Source organism: Pseudophryne corroboree (assembly GCF_028390025.1).
Source record: "Pseudophryne corroboree isolate aPseCor3 chromosome 3 unlocalized genomic scaffold, aPseCor3.hap2 SUPER_3_unloc_14, whole genome shotgun sequence".
Taxonomy (NCBI): Eukaryota; Metazoa; Chordata; class Amphibia; order Anura; family Myobatrachidae; genus Pseudophryne; species Pseudophryne corroboree.
In genome coordinates, this window is record NW_026967502.1 from 2,481,465 (window position 1) to 2,509,171 (window position 27,707).

General features: G+C 44.8%; 1 protein-coding gene across 1 annotated transcript in view; it reads left to right on the top strand.

Annotated features, from left to right (window-relative positions):
• Positions 1-27,020, top strand: part of LOC134983384 (zinc finger protein 345-like) — a 34,225-nt gene extending 7,205 nt beyond the window's left edge. Inside the window, exon 6 of the mRNA XM_063949082.1 lies at positions 24,180-27,020. Coding sequence (XP_063805152.1) covers positions 24,180-25,651 — 1,472 coding nt within the window. The 3' untranslated portion in view covers positions 25,652-27,020. The remainder of the gene's footprint in view (positions 1-24,179) is intronic.
• The last annotated feature ends 687 nt before the right edge of the window (positions 27,021-27,707 follow it).

The following is a 27,707-nucleotide window of genomic DNA, read 5'->3' on the forward strand; positions in this document are numbered from 1 at the left end:
TGGGTCAACAAGATATTTCCCAGGGTTACAGGATAATTACAAGAGCGTCCGCACAGTCCATTTATTTGCAGCGCGAGGGCCTAGGTGCCCGTTGTGAGCAGGAGTGTTTACAGGAGGCAAATTCAAAGACTCCTGCATACAAAGGGTTAAGTCACCAGTCCCAGATCCTCAATGAGGAAGTGGATTTTATTCAAAACTTTTGGTAGTGCAAAATACCTTCATATCCCGATTTGGACCCCTCACCAAGCTTACTTAAGATTTGCACCGGTGTGGGATCACTACCGAATCAGGGCCCTGCCATTCGGTCTATCATCAGCCCCAAGAATCTTTATAAAGATCATAGCAATAGTGGTGACAGGATTGAGACAGGGGTCATGATCATACCTTATCTAGACGATCTACCGATCAAGGCCTCATCTCAGAAACAGCTGATAGAGGATGCTCAGACATCTCATCAATTTCTCATTCAACATGGGTGGATTGTGAACTTCCAGAAATCCAACTTCATGCCAACTCAACGGATTAATTTCCTCGGTCTCATCTTGGACACGATACAATTAAGAGTATTCCTACCAGAGAACTAGATCCAGGACCCACAGAGGTTAGTGGCTCAGGTACTAAGAACACAGATGGGTTCTCTACACCTCTGTGCTACTTCTCGAGAAGAGGGTGGCGTCATTCGCAGCTCTCCGGTACGGAGGACTTCATTCCTGACCATTCCAGATGAAACTCATTGCTCAGGGAGCAGGTTCGCACTGGCTTCTACATTGAAGAATCCAGCTTCCACCACGCATACGAACCTACTTGATTTGGTGGTCGTTGCACAAGAATCTCGCAGCAGGCAAGAGATTCGGCATTTGGGATTGGAGGATCCTGACAACGGATGCCAGTCTCAGAGGTTGGGGTGCCGTCCTAGTGGTACAAATTCCTACCGGTTTGCAGATTCAAGATGGAATAAATCCAGTCAGTTATTGTGGGTTTAGAACATGGAGGGGTCATGGTATCCATGGACATAAAGGATGGACGTTACAGGAGAGCAGCCTACCCATAAACATTCTCCAACTGAGAGCAGTTTACAATGCGCTTCTCTTAGCCGCAGACCTAGTCATGGGTCAACACTTAAAGATACAGTCGGACAATGTCACGATGACGGCTTACATAAACCATCAAGGAGGAACAAAGAGCAGGATGGCGTTAAAAGAAGCCACAAAGATCTTGTTGTGGGCAGAAAGGTGAAACATCATCCTCTCGGCAGTGTTCATTCCATGTGTGGAAAACTGGGAAGCATATTATCTCGGCCGCCAGGGCATGCATCCGGGAGAGTGGTGCCTACATCCACGGATTTTCGACATGGTGGTGAGGAGATGGGGTCTACCTCAAGTCAATCTAATGGCGTCTTGGCAAAACTATCAGCTGCCCAGATATGTGTCCAGGACAAAAGATCCAGCAGCAGAAGGAGTGGACGCATTAACACTTCCTTGGTGTTACAGGAGGGTTTACATTTTTCCACCTTTCCCACTCATACCCAGGGTTCTGAAACGGTTGAAACGAGAACGAGTGTGGGCATTTCTAATCGCACTAGATTAGCCCCGCAGGAGTTGGTACTCAGACCTGCGAGGGTTACTAGTGGAAGATCCTTGGCGGTTACCTCAGAGGGAGGACCTGCTATCTCAGGGACTGTTCCAACACCCAGACCTGCACAGGCTGCATTTAACGGCGTGGCTATTGAAACCCGGATCTTAAGAAACAGAGGGATACCAAGAACGGCCATTCCTACGATGTTTGCCGCTAGGAAGCCTGTCACAGCCATGCACTACTACAGGATTTGGAAGTGGTACATGGACTGGTGTCAAGAACGTGGGTGGAATTCGACGAACTTCCACTTATCCAGACTTCTACTTTTCCTTCAGGCCGGTCTAGATGTAGGACTGAGTCTGGGCTCTCTGAAGGTTCAAATTTTGTCTCTCTCCATCCTATTTCAACAAGCAGTTAGCATGCTTGTCAGGGGTTCAAACCTTTTTACAGGGAGTTCTGAGGATACAACCCCCTTTTCGTCCTACCACTGCACCATGGGACTTAAATTTGGTGTTGGAATTTTTGAGATCTCCAACTTTTGAGCCGTTAGCAAGAACAGACCTGAAATATCTCTTTTGGAAGGTCACGTTATTGCTTGCCTTGGTTTCGGCCAGACGGGTTTCTGAGTTGGGAGCCTTATCGTGTAAGAGTCCTTCGAATGTTTCATGAGGACAGGGCAGAACTCCGTACAAGAGCAGGTTTCCTTCCTAAGGTTGGTTTCGGGATTTCACGTAAATCAGCCAATTGTGGTCCCATCTTTTCAGGGTCTCGCAGATGGGGAAGTGTCCTTGGATGTTGTCCGAACTTTACGGGTATACGTACAAGTTACGTCTTCCTTCAGAAAGTCGGACCATTGTTTGTTCTTTATGATGGGCCAAAGAAGGGCTGGCCAGCATCTAAGCAGCCTTTGTCTAGATGGATTCGACTTACCATTCGGCAAGCTTATATTTCCTGTGGCAAACAGGTTCCGGTTCAGACGGGTGCTCATACCACCAGATCAGTGGGTGCCTCATGGGCGGCTGCCAGAGGTGTTTCCACTACTCAACTTTGCAGAGCGGCGACGTGGTCCTCAGCCCACACGTTCGCGAAATTTTACAAGTTTGATACCTTTGCGTCCGGAGACTCGTTAAGTTCGGACGTTTAGTTTTGCAGGCCACCGATAGCACTCCCTCCCTGGGGGAAACTTTGGGACGTCCCCTACTGTACAGGACTCCAGTGTCCCCTAGTTGATGAAAGAGAAAAAAGGATTTTGGTACTTACCGATAAATCCATTTCTCTGAATCCTCTAGTGGACACTGGACTGTTTGATATGTTGTACGGTTCGGTTCCTTGCCATGTGCTATAGTATCATGTCCTGTTCTCTCGCTCAAATTTTCTAAACTGAGGGATATATAGAAAACTATAGGTCTGTAAGACAATACAGATACTATAGGTCTGTAAGACAATACAGAAGAAACTATAGGTCAGTAAAACAATACAGAAGAAATTATAGGTCAGGAAGACATTACAGAAGAAAACTATAGGTCAGTAAGACAATACAGAAGAAACTATAGGTCAGCAAGACTACAGTAAGCCACTATATATCAGTAAGACAATACAATAAGAAACTATAGATCAGTAAGACAATACAGAAGAAACTTTAAGTCAGTAAGACAATACAGAAGGAAACTATAGGTCAGTAAGACAATACAGTAGGAAGCTATAGGTCAGTAAGACAATACAGTAGGAAACTATAGGTCAGTAAGACAATACAGTAGGAAATTATAGGTCCGTAAGACAACACAGAAGGAAACTATAGGTCAGTAAGACAGTAGGAAACTATAGGTCAGTAAGACAGTAATACAGTAGGAAACTATAGGTCAGTAAGACAATATAGAAGGAGACTATAGGTCAGTAAGACAATGCAGAAGGCAACTTGGTCAGTAAGACAATACAGTAAGAAACTATAGGTCAGTAAGACCATACAGAAGGAAACTATAGGCCAGTAAGACAATACAGTAGGAAACTGTAGGTCAGTAAGACAATACAGTAAGAAACTATAGATCAGTAAGACAATACAGTAGGAAACTAGGTCAGTAAGACAATACAGAAGAAACTATAGGTCAGTAAGACAATACAGTAGGAAACTATAGGTTAGTGAGAATACAGTAAGAAACTATAGGTCAGTAAGACAATATGGAAGGAAACTATAGGTCAGTAAAACAATACTGTAGGAAACTATAGGTCAGTAAGACAATACAGAAGGTAACTATAGGTCAGTAAGACAATACAGAAGGAAACTATAGGTCAGTAAGACAATACAGAAGGTTACTAGGTCAGTAAGACAATACAGAAGGAAAGTATAGGTCTGTAAAACAATACAGAAGAAACTATAGGTCAGTAAATCAGTACAGAAGAAAGTAGGTCAGTAAAACAATACAGAAGAAACTATAGGTTAGTAAGACAATACAGAAGTAAACTATAGGTCAGTAAGACAATACAGTAAGCCACTATATGTCAATAAGACAAAACAGTAAGAAACTATAGGTCAGTAAGACCTTACAGAAGGAAACTATAGGCCAGTAAGACAATACAGTAGGAAACTGTAGGTCAGTAAGACAATACAGTAAGAAACTATAGATCAGTAAGACAATACAGTAGGAAACTAGGTTAGTAAGACAATACACTAGGAAACTATGGGTCAGTAAGACAATACAGTAAGAAACTATAGGTCAGTAAGACAATATGGAAGGAAACTATAGGTCAGTAAGACATTACAGTAGAAAACTATAGGTCAGTAAGACAATACAGTAGGAAACTATAGGTCAGTTAGACAATACAGTAGGAAACTATAAGTCAGTAAAACAATACTGTAGGAAACTATAGGTCAGTAAGACAATACAGTAGGAAACTATAGGTTAGTGAGAATACAGTAACTATAAGTCAGTAAAACAATACAGTAGGAAACCATAGGTCAGTAAGACAATAAAGAAGGAAACTATAGGTCAGTAAGACAATATGGAAGGACACTATAGGTCAGTAAGACAATACAGCAGGAAACTATAAGTCAGTAAAACAATACTGTAGGAAACTATAGGTCAGTAAGACAATACAGTAGGAAACTATAGGTTAGTGAGAATACAGTAACTATAAGTCAGTAAAACAATACAGTAGGAAACCATAGGTCAGTAAGACAATAAAGAAGGAAACTATAGGTCAGTAAGACAATATGGAAGGAAACTATAGGTCAGTAAGACAATACTGTAGGAAACTATAAGTCAGTAAGACAATACAGAAGGAAACTATATGTCAGTAAGACAATGCAGTGAGAATAGTGGGGATGGCAGTAGTGAATGAAAGGAAGGAGGAGTAGGGGGTAGGGAAAGAGCAGCCGGCAAGGGTATAACATGGGTATTAAAAAAGTTTTTACCAAAACACTAAGTAATAATGATTATGGGTCACCGTTGCTGCATAAAGAGAATGATGTCCCTAGCACAGGGGGAAATACTGATCTTAATTGTATGTATGTAAATGCCAGAAGCCTTACAGGCAAATAGGGTGAACTAGAAATCCTTGCAGCAAGCAAACAGTATGATACTATAGGCATTACTGAAACTTGGTGGGATGAATCTCATGATTGGACAGTCAATCTAGAGGGTTATACGCTGTTCAGGAGAGACCGCTTAAATAAACGGGTGGAGGGGTATGTCTTTATGTAAAGCCGTTATTAAAACCTCATATACGGGAAGATATTCAAGAGGGGACTGTAAATACTATTGAGACGTTATGGGTAGAAATTGCATGCGGGGGTAAAGCAATAAAGTTATTGGTGTTATGCTACAGGCCGCCTGGTATTAATGTGTCTGATGAGGAATTGTTACTGAAGCAAATTGAAAGAGCAGCAGGAGTAGGAGACATAGTAGTGATGGGAGACTTTAACTATCCAGAGATAAATTGGAAAATCCATTCATGTGATACTGCTAGGGGTAATATGTTTTTACACACACTAATGATATCTACTTCATTCAATTAATCGAGGAACCAACTGGTACAATGCAGTCTTATACTTGGTATTAGCAAACAATGGGGAAATGGTATCAAATATTATAGTAGGGGAGCCGATAGGAAACAGCGACCACGATATGGTCTCATTCAATATCAGCGTTCATAAGCAGTCCTATACTGGCTCAAGGATTGTAACAAAATATGCAAAAAAGAAATAAGAGCGGCTAAAGTAGAAACTGAAAAACTAGCAGCAAAGGAAAGCAAAGCAAATCCCCAAATAGTTTTTTTTTAAATATATCAACAGCAAGAGATTAAAGAAGGAGAGTATATTGCCTTTAAAAGACAAGTTGGGAGTCTTATGCAAAAATGATAATGACATAGCGGACACACTAAATTAGTTTTTTTCAACAGTATTTACAAGAGAGGACCAAATGCAGGGACTAACACACAGGGGTTTATTTACTAAGATTCGTAATTTCCGAAAAAAGGTCAAAGTTCAATCACGAATGACATCGACAGTGTAAAACTGCAACTTTTTGAATGGATTACGACTAATTTACTAAACTGTCGTATTCGTGTTTTTCTTTGCTTCCGATGTCGATGTCATTCGTGTTTTTTTACCTAATTTAACGGCAGTGATTAGCAAAACACTGCCGTTTTTTTTTACAATCAATCTCGGCCGGATTTGTGTGATCCGTGCTGGGTTTTTTTTTTTTAAAGTAAACAATGTAATTTTTTTTAAAAAAATGCGTGGGGTCCCCCCTCCTAAGCATAACCAGCCTCGGGCTCTTTGAGCCGATCCTGGTTGCAGAAATATGTGGAAAAAAATGACAGGGGTTCCCCCATATTTAAGCAACCAGCATCGGGCTCTGCGCCTGGTCCTGGTCCCAAAAATACGGGGGACAAAAAGAGTAGGGGTCCCCCGTATTTTTAAAACCAGCACCGGGCTCCACTAGCTGGACAGATAATGCCACAGCCGGGGGTCACTTTTATATAGTGCCCTGCGGCCGTGGCATCAAAAATCCAACTAGTCACCCCTGGCCGGGGTACCCTGGGGGAGTGGGGACCCCCTCAATCAAGGGGTCCCCCCCCCCAGCCACCCAAGGGCCAGGGGTGAAGCTCGAGGCTGTCCCCCCCCATCCAATGGGCTGCGGATGGGAGGGCTGATAGCCTTTGTTGTAAAATAAAAGATATTGTTTTTAGTAGCAGTACTACAAGTCCCAGCAAGCCTCCCCCGCATGCTGGTACTTGGAGAACCACAAGTACCAGCATGCGGCGGAAAAACTGGCCCGCTGGTACCTGTAGTACTATTACTAAAAAAATACCCAAAAAAACACAAGACACACACACCGTGAAAGTATAATTTTATTAAATACATACACACATACATACATACTTACCTTAAGTTCCCACGCAGGTCGGTCCTCTTGTCCAGTAGAATCCAAGGGGTACCTGTTGAAAAAATTATACTCACGAGATCCAGTGGTCCAGGCTCCTCGGCAAATCCAGGGTTAATCCACGTACTTGAATAAAATAAAAAACGCTGTCACGACCACGAACTGAAAGGTGACCCATGTTTGCACATGGGTCACCTTGCCCCGAATGCCAGAAACCCACTTTGCCTTCTGGCTAAGTGGGTTTCTTCAGCCAATCAGGGAGTGCCACGTTGTAGCACTCTCCTGATCAGCTGTGTGCTCCTGTCTTCACTGACAGGCAGCACACGGCAGTGTTACAATGTAGCGCCTATGCGCTACATTGTAACCAATGATGGGAACTTTCTGCCCTGCGGTTGACCTAAAGTGACGTCACCGCTCAGCAGAAAGTTCCCATCATTGGTTACAATGTAGCGCATAGGCGCTACATTGTAACACTGCCGCGTGCTGCCTGTCAGTGAAGACAGGAGCACACAGCTGATCAGGAGAGTGCTACAACGTGGCACTCCCTGATTGGCTGAAGAAACCCACTTAGCCAGAAGGCAAAGTGGGTTTCTGGCATTCGGGGAAAGGTGACCCATGTGCAAACATGGGTCACCTTTCAGTTCGTGGTCGTGACAGCGTTTTTTTATTTTATTCAAGTACGTGGATTAACCCTGGATTTGCCGAGGAGCCTGGACCACTGGATCTCGTGAGTATAATTTTTTCAACAGGTACCCCTTGGATTCTACTGGACAAGAGGACCGACCTGCGTGGGAACTTAAGGTAAGTATGTATGTATGTGTGTATGTAATAAAATTATACTTTCACGGTGTGTGTGTCTTGTGTTTTTTTGGGTATTTTTTTAGTAATAGTACTACAGGTACCAGCGGGCCAGTTTTTCCGCCGCATGCTGGTACTTGTGGTTCTCCAAGTACCAGCATGCGGGGGAGGCTTGCTGGGACTTGTAGTACTGCTACTAAAAACAATATCTTTTATTTTTCAACAAAGGCTATCAGCCCTCCCATCCGCAGCCCATTGGATGGGGGGGGACAGCCTCGGGCTTCACCCCTGGCCCTTGGGTGGCTGGGGGGGGGGGGACCCCTTGATTGAAGGGGTCCCCACTCCCCCAGGGTACCCCGGCCAGGGGTGACTAGTTGGATTTTTGATGCCACGGCCGCAGGGCGCAGTATAAAAGTGACCCCCGGCTGTGGCATTATCTGTCCAGCTAGTGGAGCCCGGTGCTGGTTTTAAAAATACGGGGGACCCCTACTCTTTTTGTCCCCCGTATTTTTGGGACCAGGACCAGGCGCAGAGCCCGATGCTGGTTGCTTAAATATGGGGGAACCCCTGTCATTTTTTTCCCCATATTTCTGCAACCAGGATCGGCTCAAAGAGCCCGAGGCTGGTTATGCTTAGGAGGGGGGACCCCACGCAATTTTTTTTAACAACAAAAAACACTTTCCCACCCCTTCCCATTGATATACATGCACGGATCTCATGGATCCCTGCATGCATCTCAAATCACGAATAAAAAAAGCAGGTCTGTTTTTTTTTAGGACTTTTTTGCGAATTGTAATTTTTCACGGCAGTGTTTTGTGTTTTTTTGCTTAGTAAATGACCGAGATTCGTATCTAAACAGGCGTAATTTGACCGATGGTGTATTCATTCGTAATTTTTTACCTGAACTAGCAAAAAATTACGAATGCCCTCATCACTGCCGTGATTAGTGTTTAGTAAATGACCGAGATTGACCGAGATGACACTTTGATGAAAAAACGGCATCTCGGTCAAAATCGGGAGCTTAGTAAATATACCCCACAGTCTCAATAAAGAGAATGTCCCACTGGTGCTTAACTGGCATGGTCAGATTTCATGCAACTGCGCCGTCCCACCCTGTCCCCCCGTTTTTGACGAGGAGATCCGTTCTGCAGATGTGCATAATATAATGTTTAAATATTTAAAAAAATACTATTTCAACGTGATTAAATAAGATAAATAAATAAAAAAATACAATGTTTTAACGCTTTTGAAGGGAAAAATCGTCCGTTAAGTGGTTTTAAGTGAGGAGGTAGTCTGTGACCGATTAAAATTTTTAAAGATTAATAAGTCACCGGGTCCCGATGGAATTCACCCTAGGGTTCTTATGGAGCTTCACTCTGAACTTGCAAGACCGCTATTTTTGATCTTTAAAGATTCAGTTATATCGGGTATGGTACCCAAAGACTGGCGTATAGCGGAAGTAGTGTCAGTATCTAAAAAGGGAAGTAAAGCTTAACCGGGTAATTATAGACCAGTTAGTCTTACATCTATAGTGGGGAAAGTATTGGAAGATATTCTGAGGGATAGTATTAGGAAGTTCAGTAAGGTCATTAAAAGGAATCAACATGGATTTGTGAAGGACAGATCATATCAAACCAACTTACTTGGCTTTTATGAAACCGTAAGTGCAAACCTTGATCAGGGTAAGGAGGTGGATGTAATCTTTTTAGACTTTGCCAAAGCGTTCGATACTGTACCACACATGCGACTTATCTATAAGGTACAAGGAATAGGGCTAGGGAGCACAATATGCACTTGGGTCAGAAATTGGTTAGATAATAGTTAGCAGTACGTTGTGGTTAATGAATCATTTTCAAATTGGACTGAAGTGCCAAGTGGTGTGCCGCAAGGGTCTGTACTAGGACCACTATTGTTCAACATTTTCATTAACGACCTAACAGTAGGTCTAGGGAACATGGTGTCAATTTTTGCAGACGATACCAAAAAGACTTAGGTGTTCACATAGATAGCAAACTAAGCAGCAGTACCCAAAGTCGGATTGCAGCAAAGAAAGCTAATAAGATATTAGCATGCATAAAACGAGGAATTGATGCAAGGGACGAGAGTGTTATACTCCCATTATATAAATCACTAGTGAGGCCACATCTTGAATACTGTGTACAATTTTGGGCACCATACTACAAAAAGGATATCCTGGAGTTAGAAAAGGTTCAGAGGCGGGCGAACAAACTAATTAAGGGCATGGAGATGCTGGAATATGAGGAAAGGCTTGCTAGGCATGTTTATACTGGAAAAGAGGAGACTAAGGGGACATGATCAACATTTGCAAATATATAAGGGAACAATACACAGAGCTTGCATGGGACCTGTTTATGGTAAGATCAGCACAGATGACACGTGGACACTCAGGTTAGAGGAGAGGAGACTCCGCACGAAGCGGGGAAACTGTTTTTTCACAGTAAGGACAATATGTGTTTGTAATTCCCTGCCTGAGAGAGTTGTAATGGCGGACTCAGTCAACACCTTTAAGAATGGGTTGGATAAATTCCTAATGGATAAGGATATCAAGGGTTATGGTGCGTAGTCACGCACTATAGTTATTAAAAAAAAGGAATAAACACAACGGCTGACAACCGCATCAGACAGAATTTAGTCCAAAAAATAGGATTTTGGTACTTACCATGTAAATCCTTTTCTTTGAATCCATAGGGGTCACTGGAGTACTTTTAGGGATATGGACGGTCGATAGCAGGGAGAGACGCATTTAAATATTCAAATATCCAACCTTCCTCCACCCTCCATACTCTCAAGTGCCTCAGTGTTTTTGTGCTGAGATGAACAGGAGCGAAAGAGAGGATGAACAATGGACAGTTACAACATTATAAAATAACGGTCAACTGGAAAGTTGACACCTAACATAACGGACAACTGAAAAGTTGACACCTAACATAACGGTCAACTGGAAAGTTGACCCGACAACCGATAATCACCGTAAGCTTCCAACAAGTTGGTGAGAATGTGTTACCATAAGATATACTGAACCTACCACAAGACAGGTGAAACTGCTCTGGGTGGGCGTCCAGTGCCCCCTATGGATTCAAAGAAAAAGATTTACCTGGTAAGTACCAAAATCCTATTTTCTTTTTCATCCACTAGGGGTCACTGGACTACTCTTGGGACGTACCAAAGTTTCCCCCTTGGGCGGGAGAGCTGGTTGTCACCTGTAATATTAGACAGCCAAAGCTAGATGCTGATGCCGCAAAGGTATTAAACTTGTAAAAGCGCACAAACGTCTGCCGTGACAACTATGTTGACCACCTGCTGTCACTGCCGTTCCCACAGAACGCGTGGAATGCTGAAATCAAATCAAGCGGTTGTAAACTAGTATGAAAAGAAGCCTGACGAATGTTCAGCTTAATTCCTCCAGCCTACCTCCAACTGGAATTTGTCCAAACTACGGTGACTGCATTATAAAGAGCAAGCAATGTATTCTATGTACTGTTGATATCGGCTACATAAATGCAAAGCACACGAACCACATTCACCGTAACTGGAGTTTCTGAGCCCTCTGTAAATTTATGTGAAGAGAGGCTACTACCTCTGGTTGAATAACGGAATTATTTCGAAATTGCGCATTGTAATCTTTAAACATCAGATACGGGGGTTTGCATGACATCATTTAGAACACACCCTGCCGAAGTCCAGGCTAGAAGAAAACTGGTGTGTAATTGAGAAACCTAACAGCCCCTTGTTGGAAGAGTTCAAAAGGTGAGGACTCCAAAACCCTAAAAGTCTATTGAAGTCCCATGGAGCTGTAGGTGGTATAAACGAAGGTTAACTGTAAGGACACCCTGCAGAAACGTATGCGCTGTTGGCAAAAGAGCCAAATGGTGCTGAATGAAATTCGTCAAACTAGAAACCGTCATCTTTAGTGTTCTTAAACCTAGTCCTCCACCTAACCCCGTTTGTAAACATAGCACCAGACGGAATCATTTGAAAGAAGATTTCAGAATCTTCCGAGCTTCACCCCATCCAACATAAGGTCGCTCAATCCTGTGATAATGAGCTGCTGTAACTGGCTTCCCAGCATGTAACATGCTTGGTATAACTGACAGTGGAATGCCCTCTCATTTTAAGAGAGTGGTTTCCATAGTCATCTCGTGAAACTCAACCGAGCTAACTTGGGGTAACGAAACTGACCCTTTTCCAGAAGGTATGGACGTAGCGACCGACCATGGACTGTCTGTGAGTAGACAGTGAGGATCCGAGAACCCCGCTCTCAGATTCCAAAGAAGCGCCACTGAAATTAGTCGTGGCTTTTCTTACTTGATCCGCTTTATCAACAGAGTAAGCAGCGCGAATGCCACGCTATTGTACACTGCCCCCAGCCTTGTTTTGAACCTCTACTTGAGTGTCTGATGAATTGGCGAGATGCCAGTAGATCCACCCGTGTGAACCCCCACTGCTGGACTACGATCTGGAACACCTGTGTATGCAGAGACCATTTTATTTGGTGAAAAACCTGATGACTGTTCTAGTTGTCCATCACCTGGTGATGTTCAACTCAATCTAGGAATCGAGAAACCTCTCCCATGGGCATGGGGCTTCGAGTCCTTCTTTGTTGTTGATGTATGCGACTGCAGTCACGTTATTTGGCCAAATATGAAAGTTAGGAGCTGATTGGCTGGTGCAATTTATCACCCACAGTGAAATTTATCACTCATTGATAAATAAGGGTATTAGTGCGGACACCCGATCGACATAGCTCAGTGAGGACCAGAACTCCTGGACTCAAGCAATCCGCCAGCCTCAGCCTCTCAGGTAGCTGGGATTACAGACGCACGCCACCACGGCCGGCTTTGTAAGAAATGAACTGCCTGTGCAGAGACTTGTAAACAGGCCTGAGTTCTAGGCATTGACAGTAATCTTTTCTGGTCTGCACAGACCTTGAAATAGACCATGTTGGACTATAGTATCCAAACAGTTGAGAATTGTGTTAGTCGTCAGAATTATCCAATTCCAGACTCCAAATCTCTTATTCGAGTCCCCCCGCAGTGTAATTTTGTATTTGGAGCCATGAGAATATCGATACCCTGGACCCTGGTGCCAGTGGCCCCCTCTGCGAGCAGATTAAGCAGCAAAGGACTCGAATGAAGCATTCCAAAGTAGGATGTCTGGAAGATGCTAGTATCTTTGCGAATAGTCGAATGCACCCAGTGCATGGAAACTGGCCGTGGTTAGAGTACTGCCAGTACCAGATGACAAATACTGTGATTTTACCGCTGTCAGGTAAAACTGCTAAACTAGGACATTGTACGGCGTAAAGCCTGCTGAAAAAACATGTATTGATACAAAGTCTTGAGCAGATTGTCTCAGTGCGGAACTATTTTCACTTCCATAGATCTGTGATGAGCAATCACCACAGACATCCCTTCCCCCAGACATCACTTCTTGTAAATACCGGAGGCACTGATAAGAGACCAAGTGGCAGTGACTGAGTGATAATGTTTTTGTTTTACCGCAAACTGAAAATGCGCGGTGGCCAAATTGGAATGTGTGAGTATTCAGTGAAATCATGAATTCCTGTGGACAAGACGCACAATCACGGACCACAGCAATTACATCTTGAATCTTTACAAAGTGACATATTGATTGGCTGGGCACAGATTCTAACTGAGGTCTGGAGGAGGTGCATAGAGGGAGGAGCCAGTGCACACCTGATAGTACCTAATCTTTCTTTTAGAGTGCCCAGTCTCCTGCGGAGCCCGTCTATACCCCATGGTCCTTACGGAGTACCCAGCATCCACTACAGACTACGAGAAATAGAATTACCGGTGAGTAAATTCTTATTTTTTTGTGTGATTTTGTTGTCAGCACATTCAACTATGTAAAGAACAAAGTATTTAATAAGAATATTTAATTCATTCAGATCTAGGATGTGTTATTTTAGAGCTGACCGCCGCGTACCAGAGGATCGGGATAGCGCTGCTGCTGAGAGGCGGTAACGTGATGGGAGCCGTGCTGTGTGGAGCCGGGGATCTTGCTGTGCAGCGTGACGTCGGCCAGCGGCGGCAGTGAGATGTGACCGCTGCTGGGAGCCGCGCTGCCGTCAGCCAAGTGTGACCGCTGCTGGGAGCCGCAATTGGGCTCAAGGAAGCTGAAGAACTGTGGAGCCTGACGGCGCCCAGTGGTGGCAGATAAAGCTGTCCGCGGCTGGTCGCTGGGGAGCGCTGCGAGGCACAGTGATCTAGGGAGAGTGTGCAGGAGCTGCTCTGTCCCTGCCTTTAAGTCCACAGCAGCGTCCCTGGGGAGAGGGTATCGGGCGCAGCGCCTGTAACCCCTCTCAGTAGTGAAATTACACACACACGGAGCGGCGGCAGCGTGAGCTGACTATCTGCTCTATACTCGCTGCACCTGCGGGGTCTGGAGGCAATGACGGGCCTTCTCTGTAAAATCCGTCCTGCTCCTGCAGCCATGGCTGAGTCAGCATTTGCTGATAAGGTCTATGGCGGCGCTTCTCTTATAAGCGCTGACAAGCCTTATGCTGCTATAGCAGCACACACAGTCCCGGACCCACGCTAATTAAGGTAAGCTGGGAAGGGACTGGAAGGAAAAAGTTAAAAATAAAAATAGAAGGGGGGCGTGGCCACGGCAGCACAGGAGTAGGAAGCAGATCCCGGGAGCTCCCTGGATTAAACATCCTCCTGTAATATCCTGGCCCCTTTGGTGTGCCTGAATACCCTGCTTTTCTTCCCTACGCTGCAGGGCACCGGCAGGCGATTTCCCCGCTCTCCCCGGGGTCTGTACGGCCGAGGAGACATACTTCCGGATTTGCGGCCTACACCTCCTCCGGATCCCCGGCCTCAATTTTGGAGATTCCCGGCCCCACTGCTCTGGACTGCTGCTTCCAGTCATAGAGGGAACACTCTCACTTAAAGGCTGACTGATATGTAACTGGTGAGTGACTTCTACCTCCTGGGATCAAATTACACTTTGACTTCAGTTGCTGTCTTATTTTACATACTAAATAACTGCATCGCTCCTGCTCTCACCTATATTCTGGGACGCTGCCAGTACTTTCTTTTACATTTGCCTACTACTTTGGAGACCAGCTGCGGATGTGTTTCTGCTTATTACAACCCTAAAATTCACTCATTGCTGAAGTCTCCTTCTACGCTTTTGACCTGAGATTATACCGGAGTGTCTGTTACTACCTATTGTCCGTCATGGTTCGGGACGGCCAGCGCACGGCTGCGGCGAAGCTGGAGAAATTTGCCAGACAACCTAACCCACTAAACCAACGGGCCTCGCAGGCCGCTTCGCAGGGGGCCTCTCCGTCCCACTCCTACTCCCCACCTGCAACAGCTGCTGAATCCCCTAACACACCCGCAGCTCCATCTCTTCAACAAGTGCTGGAGGCAATAGCTGGATCGGAACAGCGTCTTTCAGATAAGATGGAGAAAGTGCAGTGTGATCTCTCACTGCTTCGGCAGGACGTCCAGCGCATACGAGAGAGAGTGGGAGAGGCAGAAACCCGTGTCTCGAATCTGGAGGATATGTGCGGTCCTATGAAACAATCTATTTCCACGGTAACCCAGCAAGTAACATCCCTTCAATCCAAATTACTAGACATGGAGGGTCGGCTGCGTAGAAATAATGTGCGATTTGTGGGCCTGCCGGAGAAGGAGGAGGGCTCCCAGCCTGAGGTCTTCCTGGAGTCATGGCTTAAGGAACTGTACGGCGCTGAATCCTTCACGGCACAGTTTACGGTGGAGCGTGCACACCGGATACCATCTCGTCCTCTACCTCCTGGCGCCCCTCCGCGCACCTTCATCGCCAAATTTCTGCATTATAAGGACCGTGACTCGGTCCTCCGGTTGGGACGCACAAAAGGCCCCCTTACCAGAAACGGGGTTACCGTGTCTGCTTTTCCTGATTTTGCCGCGGAAGTCCAGAAGGATCGAGCCCAGTTTATGCCTATCAAGAGGCGCCTCAGAGACCTGAACGTCTCCTACTCTATGCTATTCCCCTCCCGACTCCGGGTGGTAGCGGACGGGGAAACCAAATTCTTCAATTCCCCTAGAGAGGCGGCCCAATGGCTGGACAGATATGCTCCGGGAGCGCGCCAGATGGCCCCGGATTGAGGCCCTGCACTGTCTAATGATCGGTTGGGACCACCAGAGGCATCTACCCATTGTCCAGGGAGCCCCCCCTTGGCGTTGGTGGCTCAGGACTTTTCTTTTCTTTCTCTTGATCGCTTGACTTTGGTTAAGGGTTTTGTTTAGTATTTAGCCCTTGAGAGATAGAAACGATAGTTTGGGATTTAAGTATGCCGAAGTTAGGGGTGGTATACGGGGAGGGGGGGGAGAGTTCAGCGAACAGCTTGTTGCTGTGCCTTACACAAGTTTTTTTCTTTCTATAGTTTGTTATTTTTCTCATGCTTAAATTTGTTTTGGAGTACATTCATTTTGATGTGGGAAGTATGTCTGATGCATTGGATACTGTCGATTAAGAATCAGGGATTGAGTAGTATAGCACTGTTATTACCCTCACTAACAATTTCCAGGAATATTCGCTGGACTGTATCTTTAGGTTACTACATAGAATATTACCAGATCTATGGCTAATTTGAAATTTCTGACATGGAATGTTCGAGGTTTAAATAATAAGATAAAGCGTTCCTTAGTATTAACTACACTTCGGAAATATGGCCCGGATGTTGCATGTCTCTGCGAGACTCACTTGGAGGGGAATAGGTTACTGTCACTTAGAAGACCCTGGGTGGGCTGGGCCTATCACGCTTCTCACTCCTCTTCCTCCAGGGGTGTGTCAATCCTGATAAAGAAATCGGTCCAATTTGAGCTGGTATCGGTCAAGACTGACAAATACGGTCGATTTGTGTTCCTTGAATGTAGACTAAGTTCCCAACCCTACTACATACTGGCGGTTTATATCCCCCCCCCATTCTCGTACGATGTACTACAGCAGGCCGCTTCATTCATAGCCTCCTCTCCGGACACCCCGGTAATCTGCTTGGGTGACTTTAACAATGTCATGAATTTAGCTTTAGACAGATGGCGCTCTCCGCAGGCTGCTGGGGTCCGCTCTAGTCCTACTAAATTTGCTGATTTTCTGAATAATTTGCAGTGGGTGGATGTGTGGAGAGCTCGGCACCCTACGACTAGACAGTTTTCATGCTTCTCTGGCACGCATGGTTCGTTCTCCAGGATCGATCTGACCCTACTCTCCCCCGTTCTTCTCGCTAGGGTGGTTGACGTCCAATACGAGGCCCGGGGTATATCTGATCACTCCCCTATGGTGTTGACTCTCGCTATGGTGAGCCAGAGGGGTCAATCTTATTGGAAACTGCATCCTTCCTGGCTGCTGCAAATAGGTGACTGCTCTGACCAGGTGACTCAGTGGGAGGGATACTTTACTGACAATGTAGGCTCGGCCCCCGGAACAGTGGTTTGGGATTCATTTAAGGCATTCCTAAGGGGAACGTATATTGGGGGTAATTCCAAGTTGATCGCAGCAGAAAACTTTTTAGCAATTGGGCAAAACCATGTGCACTGCAGGGGATGCAGATATAACATGTGCAGAGAGAGTTAGATTTAGGTGTGGTGTGTTCAATCTGCAATCTAAATTGCAGTGTAAAAATAAAGCAGCCAGTATTTACCCTGCACAGAAACAAACTAACCCACCCAAATCTAACTCTCTCTGCACATGTTATATCTGCCACCCCTGCAGTGTACATGGTTTTACCCAACTGCTAAAAAATTTCCTGCTGCGATCAACTTGGAATTACCCCCATTAGACGTATTTCTGCCCTCAAAATGTCCTGCAGGGAGAGAGAGCGAGCCCTTGAGAGTGACGCCAGGGATTTGGAATCTAGATACTTGGTGGATGGCACCCCTGCGCTGAAGGTACGCTGGCTGGCGGCCCAGTCGGCATGGGTGGCTCATCTGTCTGATAAAAACTCGCGCTCGCTTCTATTTCAGGCTACTAATATTTACATGCAGGGCGATAGGCCAGGTGGCCTGTTGGCTCGATTGGTGCACAGTGACCGCCCAGGTTCTACAATTGCTCAGATGACCGGTAGCGATGGCTCCCTTGTGAACACCACGCCGGAAATTGCGCAGCTATTCCGCTCCTACTATGCTGAGGTCTACAGTTCACAACTGGTAGACTCGACATCAGACCTCTCCGCTTATTTAAGTAATATTCCCCTACCCTCACTCCCCCCGGAGGCCTCTGAGATGCTGGAGGCACCCTTAACTCTGGAAGAGGTAACGGCGGCTATTGGCTTGTCTCCCAGCGGCAAGGCACCGGGCTATGACGGCATCCCCTCAGATACAAGACCCACATTGATTTCTTCGGTCCTAGGCTTCACGCCCTGTATTCTGATATTTTTGTTAATGATCAACTTCCCCCCTCTATGGCGGAGGCGATTATTATAGTGATCCCGAAGCCCGGAAAAGACCCTAGATCCCCAGAATCCTATAGACCGATATCATTGATTCCCACTGACGCTAAGATCCTGGCAAAGATTTTAGCAGTTCGACTCAACACCGTAATTACTTCCATTATCCACTCTGACCAGACCGGCTTTATGCCAGGGATGTCCACTTCTATTAACCTACGTAGATTATATACCATCTTACAAATCCCATATGACTTCCCCTCTGACTCGGTAGTGGTCTCACTGGATGCCGCCAAGGCATTTGACTGTATCGAGTGGTCCTATCTATGGGAGGTCATGACAGCTATGGGTTTCGGGCCTAATTTTATAAAATGGATTAAATTGCTTTATCAGCACCCGACTGCCAGAATCTCAGTGAATGGCTATATCTCTCCCTCGTTCCGCCTGTTTCGCGGGACCAGGCAGGGATGTCCTCTGTCCCCAACCTTGTTTGCCCTGGCCATCGAACCCTTGGCCTGTCTAATAAGGTCCCACCCAGGCGTGGTGGGCATTCATACCGGCCCTCGTGAGGATAGGATTGCCCTTTACGCTGACGACATGCTGTTGTTTCTGCAGGATTACACCAGGTCTATGCCTACAGTGTTGCAATTGATTGAGGAGTTCGGTGTATATTCAGGCCTTCATATTAACTGGTCTAAGTCCTCTATTATGCCTGTGATTGCCCCCCCCCCCTGCTGCTCCTAAAATCTCCCTACCGCTATGTTGGACGGCGAAATTTAAATATCTTGGGATTCAGGTAACCAATGACCCCTCTGACTTTACACCTTTGAACCTTGATCCGATCATGCAACAAATTACTCGTAAATCCAAGACTTGGTGTAAGCTTCCATTGACTGTATCTGGCAGGGTCAGCCTCGTAAAAATGATAATACTACCTAAGATTCTATATGTGGTTCTGCAATCCCCTGTATATATTCTTCCATCCTTCTTTAGAAAATTGACTAGTGTCCTGTCTTCTTTAATATGGGCTAGCAAACGTCCTAGAATACAACTGAACACTCTCACCAGGCTGCGCAGCGACGGAGGTCTGGCCTTGCCAAACTTTCAGATGTACTACTCTGCCGCTCAGCTGTCTCATATTAGTGCATGGGTACAGGATACTGGCGTCACTTCTCTACACTGGGTATTTGTCCAATGCTACTTCCCCGACTTATCCCCCCTGCAGGTGTTGCTGAGTGGGAGCTTGGCCCGGTTCCTCCCTCCTCTTATATACCAAGCCATGAAGGTGTGGCAGGCACTAAAAATTCTTTTGAAATTTGATGGATTGGACCCGGACACCCCCCTCTGGTATTCTAAATGGCTCCCTGAACTGTATGCGCTCGAGGGGAGGGAAGTTTGGGCCCCTAAATCAGTGATTTCCATAAATCACCTTTATACGGATAATACGCTCAAATCCTTCCAACAACTAAAAGATGAGTTTAATTTGCCTAACTCCTATTTTTTTAGATACCTCCAGCTCAGACATGCCTTGCAGTCCCAATTCGCCAATTCCCCCCCTAAAATTATACAATTTCCCGTTAAGACCTTTGTAAGTATGCTGGGTCGAGTTAAGATGATTTCCCATGCTTATGGTTATCTACTCGCCAAACTCCATATAGATCCTTTGACACGTCTCCGTGTCAAATGGGAGCAGGATCTGGGCCCCATAGATGAAGAGAACTGGGCCCTTGCTTTGGAAACTCCGTGCACGGTTACCAAATCCATCAGGTATCAACAGATACAATACTTCCTTTTGCATAGAATATATATGACCCCGGCCAGACTGGCCAAATTCGGGACGGGTCGTGTGGGTGACTGCCCTAAGTGTGGGATGACTGCAGGTACTTTTTGGCACCTCATTTGGGATTGTCCGGTGCTGCGGGCTTTCTGGGCGGGGGTCGGATCGATTCTGGGGAACACAGGGGTGGACGAGGCCATGCTTACTCCGCAATTTTGCATCCTGGGAATGGGTAGCTCTGACTTTGTGTCTGGTCCAGAGGGCCTATATGCTCGCAACATATGTGCAATGGCGAAGGTGAGCATTGCGAGGCTATGGATGGCCCCTAAGGGCCCTACACTCCCCGCTCTTAAGGCACTAATAAACGACACTGTTTTTAAGGAACGATACATTTATATGAAACACAATGCCTCCGCTAAATTTGAAAGAATTTGGTCTCCATGGCTGGAATCCATATACTCCGTCCCAGACCCTACAACTTAATGGTGATAGGGTTACTAACAGGTCCTGGATTTGCCAAGTTATGATCTTCTAGGGCCATAGGCTTCCTTCTCACCCAATGGGTTGTGAATGAGAGAGTGGCTCTGTGCCCATCTGGACAGGGTAGGATTTAGAGTGCTAGTATCCCCCAATGCGTCCTCTTCCCCATAATGTTTTTTGTCTCTTTGTTTTTTTAATTTTTTTATTTCTGGGGTTCTCTGTGTTTGGTTTCTGATTGTTTTCTTCTCTTTTAAAGGGTTTTACTCGGACGGATTGTCCGTAAGAGTTATATTTGAGGGGGGGGAAACAAAACAAAGTATAATGTGATTTCATGAATACTAGAGTGTACGGATAATGCAAAATAATGGTATATATAACTGTACATTCCTATGCGCCTATGAGCAAATGACATAGTTTGAAAATAAGTCGAAAGTGAATGCTGTTCCCCGATGAGGACATGTCATTACGTGTTTAATGTGTTCCTGTTATGCAATGTCTGTATGCAAACTACTCTCCTTCGAAATAAAAATACTTTATTTAAAAAAAAAAAATAATAGAAGTCCTTGCAGACTTCAGGAACGGCTCCTCCCGACTCGAAGACACAAAAAACACTGAGGCACTTGGGAATATGGATGGTGGAGGAAGGTTGCACATTTGAATATTTAAATGTGTCTCTCCCTGCTATCGACCGTCCCTAAGAGTACTCCAGTGACCCCTAGTGGATGAAAAAGAATTAATACTGCACAGGAGACCACAAATAGGTCAAATTTGATGGACAAATTGTCTTTTTTTTCAACCTTGGATACTATGTTACTATGTAATACAGAAGGAAACTATAGGTCAGTAAGACAATATAGTAAGAAACAATAGGTCAGTTAGACAATACAGTATTAAACTGTAGATCAGTAACACAATACATTAAGAAACTATAGGTCAGTAAGACAATACAGTAGGAAACTATAGGTCAGTAAGACAATACAGAAGGAAATTATAGGTCAGTAAGACAATACAGAAAAACTATAGGTCAGTAAGACAATACAGTAGGGAAATAGGTCAGTAAGACAATACAGTAGGAAACTAGGTCAGTAAGACAATACAGTAAGAAACTGTAGGTCAGTAAGACAATACAGTAGTAAACTGTAGGTCAGTAATACAACACAGTAGTAAACTGTAGGTCAGTAAGACATACAGTAGTAAACTGTAGGTCAGTAAGACAATACAGAAGGAAATTATAGATCAGTTAGACAATACAGTAGGAAATTAGGTCAGTAAGACAATACAGTAAGAAACTATAGGTCAGTAAGACAATACAGTAGGGAACTGTAGGTCAGTAAGACATTACAGAAGGAAATTATAGGTCAGTAAGACAATACAGTAGGAAACTTCTAAAAAGCCTTTTGAAACAAGTTCCTCCTAACACCGCACAACTGCTCAGTGCGCAGACATTTGTGCGCAAAATAAAAAACTTGCAGTAAAACCTATGGAGAATTAGCACTAAAAACTTTTTGCGGCTAATTGGATGGGGAGTTTTTGCGATGAACTGAATTCCCCCATTAAGTGTTTATACATACAGTATGATGTTACATTGAGATTACCGCTGGAGGAAACTCTGCCACAATATTATTGAATATGTCATTTAGCCCATCCTCGTATGGGTGTAATATATCAATATATTCTTACTGAACAGGATTACCAGCACTGAATCAATTATCACCCAATATAATATACATGCCGATGTTTAACAACAAATACACTTGTTTTTTTATTACTTTATTCACCTTTATACATTTACCTTTGTGTTTTATATATCACTGATTTATCTTACATACTTTACTGTACTTAATAAAGGTTATATATTAGTGCACAAACAGGGCAGCACTTTCTCTTCTTTGCTGTTTTATTATTGCAACCATGTCACCTCTAGTAATCCCACACGAGCGTCCATGTCTCCTCCAGTAATCCCACACGAGCGTCCATGTCTCCTCCAGTAATCCCACATGAGCGTCCATGTCTCCTCCAGTAATCCCACACGAGCGTCCATGTCACCTCTAGTAATCGCACATGAGCGTCCATGTCACCTCTAGTAATCCCACATGAGCATCCATGTCACTTCTAGTAATCCCACATGAGCATTCATGTCACCTCTAGTAATCCCACATTAGCGTTCATGTCACCTCTAGTAATCCCACATGAGCGCCCATGTCACCTCTAGTAATCCCACATGAGCGCCCATGTCACCTCTAGTAATCCCACATGAGCGCCCATGTCACCTCTAGTAATCCCACATGAGCGTCCATGTCACCTCTAGTAATCCCACATGAGCGTCCATGTCACCTCTAGTACTCCCACATGAGCGTCCATGTCACCTCTAGTAATCCCACATGAGCGCCCATGTCACCTCTTGTGATCCCACCCATGTCACCTCTAGTAATCCCACATGAGCGTCCTTGTCACCTCTAGTAATCCCACATAAACATCCATGTCACCTCTAGTAATCCCACATGAGCGTCCATGTCACCTCTAGTAATCCCACATGAGCGCCCATGTCACCTCTTGTGATCCCACCCATGTCACCTCTAGTAATCCCACATGAGCATCCATGTCACCTCTAGTAATCCCACATGAGCGTCCATGTCACCTCTTGTGATCCCACATGAGCGTCCATGTCACCTCTAGTAATCCCACATGAGCGTCCATGTCACCTCTAGTAATCCCACAAGATCGTCCATGTCACCTCTAGTAATCCCACACGAGTGTCCATGTCACCTCTAGTAATCCCACACGAGCGTCCATGTTACTTCTAGTAATCCCACACGAGCGTCCATGTCACCTCTAGTAATCCCACACGAGCATCCATGTCACTTCTAGTAATCCCACATGAGCGTCCATGTCACCTCTAGTAATCCTACATGAGCGTCCATGTCACCTCTAGTAATCCCACATGAGCGTCCATGTCACTTCTAGTAATCCCACATGAGCATTCATGTCACCTATAGTAATCCCACATTAGCGTTCATGTCACCTCTAGTAATCCCACATGAGCGCCCATGTCACCTCTAGTAATCCCACATGAGCGCCTATGTCACCTCTAGTAATACCACATGAGCGCCCATGTCACCTCTAGTAATCCCACATGAGCGTCCATGTCACCTTTAGTAATCCCACATGAGCGTCCATGTCACCTCTAGTAATCCCACATGAGCGCCCATGTCACCTCTTGTGATCCCACCCATGTCACCCCTAGTAATCCCACATGAGCGTCCATGTCACCTCTAGTACTCCCACATGAGCGTCCATGTCACCTCTAGTAATCCCACATGAGCGCCCATGTCACCTCTTGTGATCCCACCCATGTCACCCCTAGTAATCCCACATGAGCGTCCATGTCACCTCTAGTAATCACACATGAGCGCCCATGTCACCTCTAGTAATCCTACATGAGCGTCCACGTCACCTCTAGTAATTCCACATGAGCGTCCACGTCACCTCTAGTAATTCCACATGAGCATCCACGTCACCTCTAGTAATCCCACATGAGCGTCCACGTCCCCTCTAGTAATCCCACATGAGCGTTCAGTATTGATCAAGCTCCAGTCTAAGAATCCTAGCTTTTTTTGTTTTTTAATAAACATAAAAGCAATGATTACAAGTAAAAAATGTCAGTTATAGAATTATATATTGTATCCTGTAACACCCTGGGTCTTGTCTACTCATTTTATATTTCCATAATGTATTTTATTTCCAGCAGATGGACACACAAGCAGGAACATCTCAGAAGGACATCTAATGTTATCCCCGGATTGTGACATAAAAGATAATGACAGTAGACAGGAATCTCCAGGAGATATCCCCATTACCCCAATTATACATCCAGCTCTATCAGCTGATCCCCCTGATCCTGGGGAATGTTCTCCTGATCACTCTGATATTGGTGCATCTGTTACAGCTCTGAGAGTAGATACAGTGTTTCCCTGTTCTATAGATGCCAAATGTTTTACACAGAACACAAAGCGTATTACCAATCAGCCAGCTAAGGCAGGTGAGAGGCCACTGATATGTTCTGAGTGTGGGAAATGTTTTACATATAAATCACATCTTGTTACACATCAGAGAAGTCACTCAGGTGAGAGGCCGTATTCCTGTTCTGAGTGTGGGAAATGTTTCGCACATAAATCAGTTCTTGTTACACATCAGAGAAGTCACACAGGTGAGAAGCCGTATTACTGTTCTGAGTGTGGGAAATGTTTTGCATGGAACTCAAATCTTGTTACACATCAGAGAAGTCACACAGGTGAGAAGCCGTTTTCCTGTTCGGAGTGTGGGAAATGTTTTGCATATAAACCAGTTCTTGTTACACATCAGATAAGTCACACAGGTGAGAAGCCGTATTCCTGTTCTGAGTGTAGGAAAGGTTTTGCACGGAAGTCAGATCTTGTTGCACATCAGAGAAGTCACACAGGTGAGAAGCTATTTCCATGTTCTGAGTGTGGGAAATGTTTTACACAGAAATCAGCTCTTGATAAACATGAGAGAAGTCACACAGGTGAGAAGCCGTATTCCTGTTCTGAGTGTAGAAAATGTTTTGCACGGAAATCAGCTCTTGTTACACATCAAAGAAGTCACACAGGTGAGAGGCCATTTTCCTGTTCTGAGTGTGGGAAATGTTTTACACAGAAATCAGCTCTTGTTACACATCAGAGAAGTCACACAGGTGAGAAGCCATATTCCTGTTCTGAGTGTAGGAAATGTTTTCCACGGAAATCAGATCTTGTTTTACATCAGAGAAGTCACACAGGTGAGAAGCCATTTCCATGTTCTGAGTGTGGGAAATGTTTTACACAGAAATCAGCTCTTGATAAACATGAGAGAAGTCACACAGGTGAGAAGCCATATTCCTGTTCTGAGTGTGGGAAATGTTTTGCATCTAAATCACATTTTGTTATTCATCAGCATACTCACACAGGTGAGAAGCCGTATTCCTGTTCTGAGTGTGGGAAATGTTTTACACAGAAATCAGCTCTTGTTACACATCAGAGAAGTCACACAGGCGAGAAGCCGTACTCCTGTTCTGAGTGTGGGAAATGTTTTACACAGAAACCAGCTCTGGTTACACATCAGAGAAGTCACACAGGTGAGAAGCCGTACTCCTGTTCTGAGTGTGGGAAATGTTTTGCATGGAAATCAGTTCTTGTTAATCATCAGCGATTTCACAGGTGAGAAGCCATTTTCATGCTGTGAGAGAAATAAATCCGGTCTTGTTGAACATATTAGACATTACCCATTACGGAACCATTTACATCTTCTGGAGTATATTTATCACTGTCATGCAATGTTCCTCAAGGGCCAACCACATCTCCTATGCTTTATGCAATATACATGCTACCATTGGGTGATATAATCAGATGTCATGGCCTGGTCTACCACTGCTATGCAGATGACCTGCTTTTTGCTCCATGTACTGAGAACCTAATACCAATCCTAAATGGTTGTCTAGCTGAGCTCCAGGGGTGGATGATGCCAGTTGGCTGTGACTCCGTCTTTGTGAAACATAATAGAAGCTCACCAACAAAGGACAAGACTACAGCTTTACCAACCATCAGGATTTATGCTTTGGTGTTCAGAATTGCTAAATACTGAACATGTGCTGAATCTTTGTGTTGTCCTGGTTTGTGGCTGACATAGACATCATGTATCTGCCACATACAAATCCTCGTTCTTTCATCTGTTTGACCATAGCCAGAATCAAGCACTTGATTCCCTCAGAAGTTCATAGACTACTGCAATGCCATCTACCTGGGTCACCCAGCAAAAGAATTGCAGAGCTTGCAGCTAGTACAGAATGCAGCAGCCAAGCTGTTACCTAACCAGCCCGTTCCTGCCTCCTAACACCCATTCTCTACTCCCTTCACCGGCTGCCTGTAAGATGACAAATCTATTTCATAATTGGCTAACTGACCTTCCCAGCCCAACATTACATGGTCCAAGGTACTAGAAGCAGCTTCTGCCTCCTTACTGCCCTGCTTGCTTGCTTCTACAGATGAAGGACTGTTACCAGCAGTACCAAGAATCTCCTGTCATTCATTTAAGGGTTGAACTTTTAGCTTTGCAGCCCTGACCCTGGAACTCACTGCCTTGCACAGTCCAAGAGGCCTCCACTCTAGAGACCTTCACAAGCAGACTGATGACTGTTACTCACACTATTCATTAATTTACCTCTATTTAGTTCCTAAATAATACATCCCAAATGCTTAGGTCTTTTTTCTGCTGTTTATTTTGTATCTTGTGTTTTGTGTAAATGTGAATGTCTAATACCAGTTTGCACAATCTGTATTGCTGCACGACAATATGGCGGCCATTGGAACGTGTTTTCACTTCTTCTAGTTTGCCTAACTTGTTGCAGACACTCATCTTGATCAGGAGTGTCGAGTGTTTTTTGTGATACAAGATCCTATCCATATATACCCTGTACATTACCATGTGCATTAGAATCACCAGGGTTCCATCTGCAGTGGTTTGTTGTATGTTACATCTATATGGTGCGGATACTCCCCTGTATTTCATAATAAAAGCTTTTGTTTGCATCTAATTATTACATTAAAGCTTTTATTTTGTTATCCGTTTTATATTCCCATCTGAGTAATTACGCCATAATGTCTAATCTCGGAGTGGACCCCAGAAGATGTGAAGAAACCTTGTAAGTGTTCCATCATTCTGTTACGTGTAAGCATACAGGTAAGTGATGGCACGGTGGTCACTGACCGTCACATTCAGGTGGTATAATGGAAGTGGGACTGTCTTGGCTTATTCTAGTCTACTGCAGAAATAAAAAATCAGCCTTTATCCTGCTTATAAAAATGACAAAGCCCATAAATCAAGCTTGGTCGGACAAGATAGAAGCCACATTAATGGTGGCACATCATATAGGCTGAGGACCCATGCTTCTGCTATATATGGAATAACTCTTCGCCCACAAAAATCTTCTCTTCACCATTCACAATGTCCACCATTGCCCCTTCAGAAGGGTCACAACTTTCCTTTGCTTGTTCCACCTACTCCACAGAGCCCATGACCACCTCCATGACCATTTCATGTTTATCTGGAGGCCAGGCATCTGGGAGGTTTGTGGCCTGAGATAGCCACAGAACCACCAGGTAGTGGGCAAGAAGAATTCACAGCCTCCCCAGGAACTGGGGAGCCCAAGGATCTACCCCACATGAGGCAGAGAAGGGTCAACCATAGGGTTTGGCTTGCCTATTTCCTTCCTAAAAACTGC